Raw genomic sequence first — 14111 nt, forward strand, 5'->3', positions numbered from 1 at the left:
ACGTGTGCTGAACGCGGAGGTGTCGTCCGTTCGGCACTAGATCGGAGCGGATCGTGGGACGGATCGCGGGACGGTTCGTGGGAAGGTTCGCGGGGCGGATCGAGGGACGTGAGGACGTTCCACTACATCAACCGCGTTCACTAACGCTTCTGCTATGCGATCTACAAGGGTACGTAGATCGGAAATCCCCTCTCGTAGATGGACATCACCATTATAGGTCTTCGTGCGCGTAGGAAATTTTTTGTTTCCCATGCGACGTTCCCCAACAGAAAATATTAGGCCATGTGCTATGCTTCCAAGCAAAAGATCTCATTGATATATATTTATGACTTCCTTTTGGATATCTAGTTTGTTCCTTCTTGTAACCATTTCGTGTGTACATCCTTCTTTGTGTATATATATCATCATGATTGTCTTCTACTTAGAATCTTTTACACATGAGAGAAGTTACATCTCTAATTGATATCCTCTTTTCTTTCACGTCCATCGTTGCATTTCCTTTTTCAGTTTTTGGTGGCTTCGTGAAAGGATTTGTTTTGAGTGCGTATCTTATTTTCCTACATCTTGATGCACTCTTTGGCCGTGAAGATTATTTTTCCTCATGCTTGTCTTGATGAGGGTTTTGCGATTTTCAATTAGTATCCCTCCTCTTGACAAGGTTCTTACTTCCTATCTTCACAATGGGTTGTCACAAGCGTTGGTCCTTATTTTGTTTATTAATAAGCTTGTGAAACCATTTTCTAGTATGTGTGTGTGGGAATGATATGTCTTACACTTTGTATCTCATTTCATCAAGACTATGTTGATGAGTAATGCTCATCCTTATCTTAGTCTTCTCAAGTGCTTTGCCATGACTCATACACATTACTTTGTTTGAGCCTATTCTTAAGTTGCTTCTATTACATGTTGCTCAACCATTTGTTTTGTGCAATTGATATGCTTATTGTCTCATCTATCTTCTTGCACTCGTTGTGTGTTTTATAAATTCTGGGGGAGCAACGATCCTATTTTGTGCACCTGTGTCAAATACAAAAATCTCATATTAGTGCACAAATCACGGGGAGCTTCTCTAGTTTTTGATAAAGCACTATGTTGCCTTTATCATAATATCTTTTATTCATGTGGTTCGAAGGACCATATGATTGTTTGTTCCATCTGGAATATTTTGCGTGCTTGCCTCTATCTTTGTATGTCTTTGTGGCATACGATCCTTTTATTTGCACTCTTTGGGTCCTCAATATAGTTTGTTTTCCTCCAACTACATCTGGAAGCATTTGTGTATTTTTCTGCACTCATTTGCTGAGAAGTACACACTTTTTGGAGGACCACCTACTATATTGGCTTTCTAAACTTTTCGTCCATTTTGGCAATCGATGCCAATGGGGGAGAACTTTAGAGAGTTTACTTTGGATATGTTTAGAGGGTTTTGCTTTTATTGCGTAAGCATTTACATCTTGCACACATGCATTATTACCTTGTATGTGTGTGCTTGGTTATGCTTATTCCCTTATATAAACTCTCTTGAAGTGGTTGTCTTCAGTTACCAAAATGGGGGAGATTATTAGAGCATATATCTCCATATGTGGTTTTGGTAATTGATGACAATTCCTACGGACTAATGGTTGCCTTAAGTTATATTTATAGGATTTGTCCATAGGCACTTCTTGAAGTCCATCTGTTGGGTTCAAGGAGTTTATATGATGACCAAGATGTTATTCAAGGTATTATCCAAAGAATGGTCATAGAGACACTAGGTTGATCAAGATCTTAGACAAAGAGTAAATCAAGATGATCAACACACAAAGCATATAAAATATACCGAGAGGGATAAAGTGATCCCATGGTATGGTAAGCATTGTCCACTACGTGTTTGTGTACTAACCCATGGTCTTTGTGAGACTCCTATGTGGGGGTTAGGTGTGCTTCCATTGGGCTTACGTCAAAAGGAAGATCTCATACAACCCATGAAGGATGACGTCAAGTGGTGTTCGTCATCAAGATTGTGGTGTGCAAGTTCAAGTGGAGCAGCACGAATATATCATTGAAACTATTGTCAATGATCATGTGTTGATAAGGACAAGCTCATGTGCTAACAAGTACAAGATCAAGATAAGCATTCCTGAGCACTACATGCTTGATTCTTGTGGATGTTCACATGGTGGACAAATGAAGATGAATACATAAGCTAGGCTTTCCGCATTGTGTATGGAAGAGCTACTTGAAGACTTCATCATGTCTTGCTTTCAACTTGAGCCAAGAAGGAACAACAACATCAAGCTCAAGTGAAAGGGCTAACTCAAAGGTATCAGTTCCTTTGACGTTAGTGGTGCGGAGTGATGATCAGCGAATAAAAGTATACACTCAAGTATGGATCATCAGTACCCTTTTATGATTCTTGAGTCCTTAGGGATCCCGCACTATTAAGAGGGGATCACAGGTTTTGCGATGAACTTGCTTAAACTACATCTTCACTGTTGTGCTCAGACCACATCTCCACTGCTTTGCTGTTATCTGAAAACAGAACCAGTGCCTCGGATATCCGGCTTCCTCCGGACGTCCGAGGGCCGCACGACCGACTGCTTCGGAAATCCGGAATCCTATACCAGAGAAATCAGAGCCATATTACTCGGACTTTCGGCTCCCTCCGGACGTCCGAGGCTCGGATATCCGACCAGCTTCGGAATTCCGGAACTATGCACCAGAGAAACTTGAGTCATATAACTCGGACTTCCGGCTACCTCCGGACGTCCAAGGGCCGGTCAAGGGTCGGATGACCGACCAGCTTCGAAAATCCGGAGCCCTGCACAAGAAGAACATGAGCTCTATAACTCGGATTTCCGGCTCCCTCCGGACGTCCGTCCCATTTCGGAAATCCGGAACCTCCCACCAGAAGTAGTTGAGTCGAATAACTCGGATTTCCGGCCTTCTCCGGACGTCCGGTCACTGTTCAATTCACAGTATTTTCAGTGATATCTACAGGCCTCGGACGACCGACCCCTGTCGGACGTCCGACCCCTCGCGGACGCCCGGACTTCCAGAAACTGTCGGACGTCCGGACCCTGTGTGACTTAAAGTGTCCCAACGGCTGTTTTTCTCTCCCCACTATAAATACCCCCTCCCACTTTGTGAGAGGGTCGCCCAACACAGCCTTATCCTCATAAGAACACACTTCTACCTCACACACATTTGCTCACACCAAATCTTAGATCCCAAGAGCATTTGTGAGCCCCTTTGAGAGTTGTTCCAATCAAAAGATAGATCGTCTCCCTCTCCTCCTCTCAACCCAAGCTATTTGAGATTTGAGCAAGTTTTGAGCATTCCCCGTGATCTTGTTACTCTTGGAGGTTGGAGACTCCTAGGCGGTAGGAGTTCTTCGGAGAGGAATCAATCCGTGTGATTACCCCCGGAAAAGTTTGTGAGGGTTTGGAAGCCACCTCAAAGGCTTACCACTAGTGTTTGAGAAACGCCTTCGTGGTGTTATCTCAAAGGGAGAATAGGGTGAGCCTTCGTGGCGTTGGTGTGCCTTCGTGGTAACACCCACCTCTCTAACGGTGACTAGCTTCCCTCCAAGGAAGTGAACATCGGGATACATCTTCGTCTCAGTGACCTTGGTTATCCTTAACCCTAACTCCTTACTTGTGGTTTACTTGTGTTACTTGAGCATACATACATTGCATATTGTTTGTGCTCATTATATTGTGTTGGCTATTTCTTGTACAAGATTAATCATTCAAGCATACCTTCTATATCCACACGTTCATACTTGCAGCTTTTGATATATCGTGTGATATAGTGTGATCTAGTATCTTGTGTTGTTCATCTACTTGTCGTGTGATATAGCTCAAGTAAGTTTGTGTAACTTGTGCCTGTTAGTAACTGTATTGTGTCCATCTTGGTAGATCGTGTTGTTGATACACGTTGTAGTGCCTAGTGCATCTAGGATTTGTGCTTGACAAGTACTCTCTTAGTTTATTTCCGCATTAGTTTCAAGCCAAATCCGAAGAAGTTTTTAAATAGCCTATTCACCCCCCCCTCTAGACGTCATCGAGGTCTTTTCAACACCATAGACATACACACTCTCACCTCCTCATATTTGCTAGCCTCTTCGGTATCGTGCATTGCCAATTCTCACCTCGAGGATCGGTGTAACTTTCGCCGGTGCATCCAAACCTCGTGACATGACACGCTCTATTGCACATAAGTCTTCTTATATTTTCCTCAAAACAATCACCGTACCTACCTATCATGACATTTTCATAGCCATTCCGAGATATATTGCCATGTAAATTCCATTGTCACTTCACATGACTAGTTTGTTCATCATCATAATGCTTTGCATGATCATATAGAGCTGACACAGTAGTTGTGGCAAAACCAGCGTTCATCATATTTTTGATACATGTCAAGCTAGATCTTTGCACATCCTGGTACAGTGCCCAGTGGTGGACCTAGCCCACTTGGTCAGGGTGGGCCAACACTAATATTGTACATATACATTTATTTATTTATTATTATTTTCTTAGCCTTACTTCTGCGATATAGATACTATTTTAAAATCTCAGGATAGGCCAGCACTAATATTGTACATATACATTTATTTATTTACCATTATTTTCTTAGCCTTTCTTCTGTGATATATAACCTATTTTCAAATCTCAGGATGGTCCATGGCCCACCCTGGCCACCCTCTACCTCCGCCACTCACAGTGCTAGAGGCGTTCATACAGAGTCATTCAGTCCTCTCAATTTTCATATCGAGTTGTAAGTAAATAAAAGTGTGATGATCACCATTATTAGAGCATTCTCCGAGTGAGGAAATAAAAATGTGGGAGGCTAAATAAGCCCACCATAAAAAATGAACGATAGAAAAAGAGAGAAGAGACTTTGCTACTATCCTTTACCACACTTGTGCCTCGAAGTGGCACCTTGTTCTTCATATAGAGAGTCTCATGTTATATCATTCATATGCTTGTGGGAATCACTTTTAATAAACTTGGCTTGTATATTCCGATGACGGGCTTTCTCAAATTCCTGAGGTCTTCATGAGCAAGCAAGTTGGATGCACACCTCACTTAGCTTCAGTTGAGCTTTCATACACTTATAGCTCTAGCGCATCATTTGCATGGCAATCCCTACTCCTTGCATCGATATCTATCGACGAGCATCTCCATAGACCGTTATTACGCATAGTTGACGTGAGACTATATTCTCCACCTTTCACCCCTTTGATACCTACCACCATATTCTATTCTACCTATATCCTATGTCCAATGGTTCACGCTCGTGTATTGCGTGAAAAATAAAAAAGTTGATGCACATTGAAAAATTACGATCCAATTGCCTAACTTGGGCACCGTGGTGCTTGATATTTGTACTAATGTGGTGAAGATGAAGCCATGCCTTGCTAATATAATAAGATGAATAGGGGCAAAACAATCTCGGAGGATCGTATACTTTAAAAGATTAATGATTTTGCTGCTTATACTTATAAGTATTGCTATGTTATTGTTTGTTAATTCACCGTTTCTCAATTAGCATACATGCATAAGGTTACATAATGGGTAGCATGTCACATAAAAAGTTATGTTTTTATCAGTTACCTACTCGAGGACGAGCGGAAATTATGCTTGGGGATGCTTGATACTTCTCCAACATATCTATATTTTTTGATTGTTCCATGCTGGTATATTATCATTCCAGAATACTTTTTGGGTATTTATTTACCAATTTATATTATTTCTGAGCACTAGCCTATTGATCCAGTGTCCAGTGCCAATTGTTGTTTTGTGCATGTTCTTCACTTTTCAGGTTTTCAATACCAAACAAAGTCCAATTGACCTAAAACTTTTTAAAGATTTTTTCTGGACCAAAAGAAGACCAACGAGCATCAGAAGAAGGTTGGAGGCCACCCGATGGCCCCACAAGCCAACACGAGGCGACCGGGGGGGGAGCGCCCTCATGGCTTGTGGGCCCCTCGAGGCCCTCCCGACTCTGTTTTCTGGTTTATGAATTCTCATATATCCTAAAAAACCCTAGAAGCAGCCTCGAAACACTTTTTACGGCGCCACAAGTCTCTGTTCCAACAGGAGGTCATCTGGAGCTCCGTTTTGGAACCTTGTCGGAGGGGGGATCGATCACGGACGACCTCTTCATCAACCTTGTTGCCTTCATGATGATGTGTGAGTAGTTCACCACAGACCTACGGGTCCATAACTAGTACATAGATGTCAATCTCTCCCTCTCTTGATCTTCAATACAATGATCATCGCATCTTCGCTTTGATCCATATGGTGTAATCCTTTTGTGTGGTGCGTTTGTTGGGATCCGATAAATTATGGGTTTATGTTTAGATTATTCATGATAAATATTTGAGTCTTCTCTCAATACTAATATGACTCTGATGTGCATGCCTATGATAGCTTCGTAATTCTCTCCGATCTATTAAAATAGTTTGGCAAACTAGATTGATATTTCTTCGACGAGAGAGGTGCGTTGTAGTAGGTTCAACCTGACGAATTTCTATATCCCATTCACAGAAGGGACAAGCCGCGTCTTTGTGTTGCTGCTACTAAGGATAACACAATGGGGTTTATTTATATTGCTTGAGTTTGATTTGTCTACATCAAGTCATCGTTCTCCATGCATTACTTTATTTTTCTTAATACTCTAGATGCATGATGGATAGCGGCCGATGAGTGGAGAATAGTAATAGGTGCACGCAGGAGTCGACTTGTTTGTTTATGAACGTGGTGCCTATATACACATGATCATTACCGTGAATATCGCATAACTATCCGCTTTTCTATCAATTGCCCAACAGTAATTTGTTTACCCATCGTATGTTGTTTTCATGAGAGATGCCATTAGGAAAAATAACGTCCCTCAGATTTATTCACATATATTTACAAAACCTTCAATACCTTGTTGCTATTTACTTGTTTTTATTTTATTTTGCAATTTACAATTATCTAGACACCTCACTTGCTTGCAAATAACGAGACCAAGGGGATTGACAACCCTCTTAACCGCGTTGGGTTTAAGTTGGTTGTTTTCTTTTGTGTGCAACCGTTGAAGACGGTTGTGGTTGATATTTTTATTGATTCGATATAAACCTTGATTTCATAACTGAGGAAAAAAAATTACTCACATTATACTGCAATTACCCGTTCCTTTTTACGAAATTCAACGTAGATTACAAGTATGAGCTGGTTTCATTAAACTAACATAACCATCAGAGCTACGCTCAATTATCAAACATTCTTTAGTCTTTTTCCGATTTAAACATTCTTTAGTTTGGAAATATTAGAATATGCGATGGTCTAGTTGAAAATTTCAAGGCACCAATTTTTACATCATCTGCTACAGCAGAAAAATCTTAGATGATCTAAAGCCTTCCCTTTTCTGCCCATAGCATTTTTTTGCTGCCCTAATGCAGTTTCGCGAGTCTTTCAAAGCTGCCACGTACCTCCAAATGAAAATGACGTTTAGGCCATCATAAATGAATAACCCAAGATTTTTTTTCTTTCATGTAACTGAATGAGATGTCCAACAACTAAACATGTGTAGAAACTCTACTCGCACACGGATCGTGGTGTAGTGCCAGTTGGATCTCCGAGCAGTCAGCGGCTGTTTTTTTAATGCGCCGGAAACATCGATGGGGCACACATGGAGGCATGATGGACGACGCGTGCGGTGCGGAAAGCCTCCAAATCCCAGTCCGGCGCCCGTAGATCGGAGCAGGTGACCGGCTGCTTGCCGTGCGTGTTTGACTCGCTCGTGCCCCCGAACCCAAGGCAGACGAGCATTCCCCTGCCTCTTTGCCAAGCCACCGAAAGAAAGATGCAAAACTTTGCTTCCCGATCGCTGAGGAATTGGGTGCTTTCGTGGTGTGGTTGTAGTCGATCCGAACCGTCGGTTTCCCAGGCCCGGACGAACGCGTAACGGGCATACGGCACGGTACGACTTCGTTCTACTGCTTGTGTGGTTGGACGCGTGCGTTCCATCCATCGTCCTCATTTCCCCACCCCACCCCACCCCACCTGGACGCCGAATCACCAAAAAGTAGTGCTGGGAGTTCTCGAGAGAGAGAGCCAGCAAGGAGGCAGCGCGGAGGCCAGGCCACCGTCGCGTGGCGTCCCACCACCACCCTCCCTATCGGATCCCGCTGCGCGCAGATCCGCGAGCCCCGGCAATGGCTTCCACGCCGGCGGACGGAGCAGGCGAGCCGGTCGAGGCCAAGGGCAAGGGGAAGGAGGAGGGGGAGAAGAAGAAGGCGGGAGGAGGGGTGCTGGGGAGGATGTGGCGCGGGATCTTCGGCGGCCGCGAGGACTACGAGAAGCGCCTGCAGTACCTGTCCAAGGAGGAGGCCGCCGTGCACGCGCGGATGCGCCGCCGGACCCAGTTCTCCCGCCGCACCGTCCGCAACATCATCGTCCTCTCCGTCCTCGCCGAGGTCGCCAAATCCCCTAACCATCCCGCTCTTTGTTCCTTCTCCAATTTACTACGCGTGTGGATGTCATATCTGAGATGATCATGGTCTGCTCTAGCGGCCGTGGGTGCGCCTAGGTTTGGATTCGCGGTGATTCCATTTGTTCACGCTCGGAGATTTGGCTGCCTCAATGTTTTCTCAGTCGAACTTTCGGAGTTTTTCTTTTTTCTTTCCGTGCTTCTGTGCGTGCGCGTACGCGGTCGTGTGCGAGGTTGTGAACATGCGATTGGGGTGTTATATTTTCCCCGGAGGTTAAAAGCGAACCAGCTTTGTTGGAACGAAGTAGACAGAGTGCTTTGAAAGTTCGGGATCATCCATGCTGATTAGACATGGCCAGTTGGCCACATGGGCGGATACACTGCGTTTCTGGTTCATAGATTCTAGAGTAGATCTTCTTACTGGGAAGAGATGCACAGATTTTCGCTATGATTGTTCTGTCAGATATTCATGTTCACAAGTCAATGCTGTTTGTGGATTCCTTTCCTTTTGGAGTTATTACTGTGTACGCCTGCCCAAAATGTTCAGTTGTGTGCTACTGTTTTCAAAGTAGAAATTGATGTATGTTGAATTATATGTTTAGATTGTCAATGCATAAGAAACCAATGTTGCGCAATTTGTGTATTTCCAGGAACAATATTTTATAATCTAGTTGCAGTTTGGTGTATTTGAGGTATCATTAGAACAACACTAAGTAGGATTGCCGAGAGGGTTTATTTTTTGAGTATCTGCCGAAAAGGAAACACTGGTTTCCTCTTATGCTGTGGTGAGAGTCTGTTTGGGGATTCACAGCTTGCCTCTGCGATCCTCTAGTTATGTGAATTGTTGAGTTCTGCACTTCTATGGGTTACATTTATATTAGACCAGTAATGGCTATTTTTGTACTAAGTATCCAGCAAGCAATCTGTGCCTTCTTAATAGTTGGTCCTATTCTCAGGCTGTGGCTGTTGGTTATGCCATCATGATGACAAGAGACGAAGATCTCACTTGGCAAATGAGGGCAATTCGAGTGCTGCCTATATTTGTTTTGCCTGCCATATCGTCTGTGGTATATTCAGCAGTTGTAAACTTCACAAGGATGCGTAAGTATCTTGAAACCACTGTCTGAATTCATAATTAGTGGTCCACATATTTGAACTATTTCTGCAATTTTTTAACCATTCTTAGTGAGTCCTGCATTGGTGCTGTCATCCCGTCATGTTTATATGCGTGTCGAATGTGACTTCTGTAACTATATCTTTGGCTTTAATATTGTGAAGTATGGGGCACTATGTTTTTTTTCTTCTGCAGATCAACAGTATGTTGTTATCTGGCACACTATTGTACTAGTCCACATATGCTGGTGTGAACTGTATTTTTAAGTTTCTGGCTTGAATTGAAAAGATTAAACCAATTTCCATTCTTCTAATTTCTGATAAGTATGCAATACGAAACAGTTTACAATATATGTATGCACTTGCACACATAGCATTTTCACTTCTTTGCACATATTTTACTTGTGGTGCTTCTAGTTTGACTCACTCAAGTCTTTTTACTTTCACTTGTGTGCGATCTTATCAGAGGAGATAGATTTCCTTTAGTTTTACCTATCTTCCCTAAAATGTTTATGCTTCTAGCAAAAAGATTGCTGTGGGGTTTGACTTCAGAGGTTGTAATATGTAGCTTGTGTTACAGAATTTTATGCTTTATAATACAAACTTTCATTTTAGCTGGAATGCTATTCTTTTCTTTTGACGTTCTGAAATTTGATGGCAGTCAAAGAGTGTGTCGAATTGCTTGGGACTTAGATAAGTGCAAATAATATCTCCATGAAAGTGGTTGTTGTTCCCCTGGATGCTATTTATCCAAATAGAAACATGGCGTGGTTAATTTTATCCGAAAGCAATCTTAGGAATTGAAAATGGAAGCAGTGACAAGATATATCTGGCAAGTTATTAACACTTTATTTGGCATAACTGCTGTATCACAACAAATATTGATAGCTGCATGATTGCCTGGCATTTAAGTGTTGGAGTTTTGAATCATCTCATGTCTAAATTTGCATGCTTGTTCTGATACACAAATGACAAATGGGCAACGTTCTTTTTGCCAGGAAGGATCTTGGCACTTATGTTATCTTGTGATATGTATTAATATGTTAATCTTGCCCTGTACTAACCTATATGATTTATCATCTTATCAGTACACCTTGTTATTATCATTGAATTACTTCCCTGTGTCCACAGGTGAACGGAAAGATGAAAAAACACTGGAAAAATTGAGAGCTGAAAGGAAGGCCAAGATTGATGAACTGAAAGAACGGACGAATTATTACCTTACACAACAGCTTATCCAGGTAAACGGTCATTGGTCAAGCTATTGAGTTCATTACTTGGAATATAATTTTATCATGTCATTGACACAACAATACTAAATGATGACAAAGTTTATCCCAACTTGAACATGTGCAGAAATATGATCTTGATCCAGCTGCAAAAGCTGCAGCAGCTTCGGTTTTGGCATCTAAGCTGGGGGCGGATTCTGGCTTAAAAGTACATCTTGGGGAAGAACCAAATTTTGATGCGGCAGTGGTTATGAGCAACAATGCTGAGATACTGCCATCAGATGGTGTGAGAAACAGGAAGCAACCCAATGCAAGAGGCAGCAGGACTGGAAGCACTACAGCTGCTCATACTTCGGTACAAGGTGCTGAATCTAGCTCAACTCTTAATGCTGGCCTGGAAAACGTACAGCCTACAAGGGTTGTAGAACATTGTCAAGGCTCTGGGGCAAGTGATGGTGGATGGATTGCAAAAATCGCTGCCTTACTCGTAGGGGAGGACCCATCACAGTCGTACGCTCTGATCTGTGGCAATTGCCATATGCATAATGGTATGCATGAGAAATAGAACTCTTTGATCTTTTTAGCTATTTCCTTACAAAGAATGGATGCGTGACCTACTACCAACTTAATAATTTGCAGGCTTGGCCCGGAAGGAAGATTACCCACACATTACGTACTATTGCCCACATTGTCATGCGCTAAACACATCAAAGAACTCGATGGGGCAATACTCAGGCTCCAGCTCAGGCCCATCGACCCCAGTTGCTCCTGCTGATGGATTATCTGCTACAAGCTCAGTAGTAGAGAGTGAATTAATTAACATGGCTACAGTGGAGGAGTTGCCAAATGAAGAACACACGGAGAAGAAAGTGGAGGCAAGTTGATGATGGTCCGTTACTATCACTGTTGATCTTTGTGAAATTAGTTCATATCGCCTCGTTTGAACTGGTTTGAGCTGCAGATGTAGCACTGTTGTAAAATTGGAAATAGGTGACTTATATGATCCACAGCAACCCAGTACAATAATTATTTAGCCAGTTTGTCCATACATACTTGAGAGGACGAATTTTGTTGGCAATGGGGACTGCTGGAGTGGCGAATGACAACCTGCCGCCTGACAAGTTGAGGTCGGGAAGCTATGAGGTGGAGGCGAGCAGGTGAGATCAGTCGGAACATAGTAGTGGTGTAAAACATAGATATGATCGATGCTTCTATTTTACCCATATTTGTGTCCAGTTGCTCCGTTGGAGATGGGAAATTTTGACAGTGTTTGGACATTTACGGTCACAACTTATTTTTGTAATCTTGATTGATAGCACTAAGTTTTGCTGACTGATGTCTCACATCTTTGACGCGATGATGCTTGAACTTATAGTTTCGTTTTGCCTGGGCTTAAGCTGGGTTAGTGGGTTGTATGCTATTGCTGGCTGCTAGTTTGATGCGGTGGGAATGTCCAGGAATCTGTTTACTCTTCAGGGTTGTGGTGTCACACACCCTCCTGATGCTGAGCGCGCAGCGACGGGGTTAGACGTACTGGCACCGTTGGCTGAGCCCAAGTAGTTGGTGCCACCGCGTGTTTCTCCACGGACAGACGGGTGAGATACTGAGTCACCGTTGGCTAAGACCAAGATAGATGGAGACGCTGTTCCGTTCCAACTTCCAACAACAGTCTTGGGAGATGGTTTAAGCTGGGACGGGTTAGATAATGGGTGTGGGCTTTACCGAGAAGAGTGACTGTTTTTTTTAGAACCCTGAAAAAGCTAGTACGTTTTCCCTTATTTTGCTCTCTACAAAGCAGGGCCAAAATCCTCTCATCTTAAGATGCGCAGAGCCTATTCTGAGTTTCTGACGACTCTGAACCTGGTATATGGCTGTCTGCCCAGGAGGCATAGTTGACGGGCGCGGTTGGCTGGATGGTCAAGAGTCAGCCCAGCCCAGGTGGTGGTGTGACTACTGACCATGTCTGGTCACCGACGCTTGCTCCTTCCGTGGGGCTTCTGCTAGATGTTCACTGTGCGGCGATTATTATTCCGTGCTATCAGTGTTCGTGGGGCTTCAACGGAAACAGTCTACCATCCATAATGGCTGCTTTGTGCGTGTTTCTTTCCCGATCCAACGATGATGGTGACAAATGGATCTCAGACTAGTCTGGTTGTAACAGGAGCATATGATACTAGTGTACTCCCTTTGTTTCTTTTTATTCTGCATATAAGATTTGATTAAAGTCAAGTGATATAAAGTTTGACCAAATATATATCAAAAGATATCAACATCTATAATATTAAACCTATATGCTATGAAAATTAATATTATGATGCATCTACTAATATTGATTTAATATTATAAATGTTGATATTTTATTCTATAAATTTAGTCAAAATTTATGAAGTTTGACTTTGACCAAATCTTATATGCGGACTAAAAAGAAACGAAGGAAGTATGATACTACATCTGTAGTGCATAATATCATATGTTAGTATCATAAAATAGTTCATTTATTATCATGCATGATGCATAGTAACACATCATTTAATATGATATGGTATCATTGATATGATACTAAACCATCTTTTTCTTCGTTTAATTCTATGCCACATCATTTTTTTAAGACCACATCATTACATCTGTAGTGCATAGTACTATCATATGTTAGTATCATAAAATAGTTCATTTATTACCATGCATGACACATAGTAACACATCATTTAATATGATATGGTATCATGATATGATACTAAACCATCTTTTTCTTCATTTAATTCTATGCCACATCATTAATTTTTTTTGAAGGCCACATCATTAAAATTGCCTAGTTGACATGCATGATACTAGTTTTGATATTACCATTACGGACAGCCTCATAGTGGGGGAGTAACTTAGTGCCAGTTCTTTTGCAGCAGCTTAGGCATGTGCCAATGCATAGTCTCTTAGCACGTAATCATATGTGTAATAAAAACATAAGAAACAACTAGTACAATGCATTGTATCTTATGTGTTGTATCTAAATTTAATGATTTGTGGCTCATGCATGTATGTGATTGGGTTAGCACCTCTTTTTTGCCTATGGCCACATGCCAAGGTTGTATGTTAGCTAAGATACAACCTCACTATTGCTCTTCATTAAATACAATGCCACATAAGCAAAATGCCTATGAAACCGCGCTAAGAGACTTGCATTGGCACATGCCTTATTATAAAAATAAGCTAGAAGCTGAAAAGAACTCATTTTAAAGAAGCGAGCTCAGCTTATTGTCACCTTTCTTTCCTTCACAATGGAAAAATGTGGGGGTAGAGTGACTTCCC

General features: G+C 42.2%; 1 protein-coding gene across 1 annotated transcript; it reads left to right on the top strand.

Moving 5' to 3' along the window:
* Positions 1-8033: 8033 nt before the first annotated feature.
* Positions 8034-12144, top strand: LOC123401392 (uncharacterized protein At2g24330-like). Its single transcript, XM_045095179.1, has 5 exons — positions 8034-8452; positions 9423-9567; positions 10711-10820; positions 10936-11356; positions 11448-12144. The coding sequence occupies exons 1-5, from the start codon at positions 8192-8194 to the stop codon at positions 11690-11692; spliced, it is 1182 nt and encodes a 393-aa protein (XP_044951114.1). The 5' UTR covers positions 8034-8191; the 3' UTR covers positions 11693-12144.
* Positions 12145-14111: the final 1967 nt, after the last annotated feature.

The sequence above is a fragment of the Hordeum vulgare genome, chromosome 6H (genome assembly GCF_904849725.1).
Source record: "Hordeum vulgare subsp. vulgare chromosome 6H, MorexV3_pseudomolecules_assembly, whole genome shotgun sequence".
NCBI classification, from domain to species: Eukaryota; Viridiplantae; Streptophyta; class Magnoliopsida; order Poales; family Poaceae; genus Hordeum; species Hordeum vulgare.

Bases quoted from the DNA above. Each gene is read 5' to 3' on its own strand.
- LOC123401392 (XM_045095179.1), top strand. From the start codon at position 8,192: ATGGCTTCCACGCCGGCGGACGGAGCAGGCGAGCCGGTCGAGGCCAAG. The intron at 10,821-10,935 runs GTAAACGGTCAT...GAACATGTGCAG, and splicing joins TTACACAACAGCTTATCCAG to AAATATGATCTTGATCCAGC. The intron at 11,357-11,447 runs GTATGCATGAGA...AATAATTTGCAG, and splicing joins CAATTGCCATATGCATAATG to GCTTGGCCCGGAAGGAAGAT.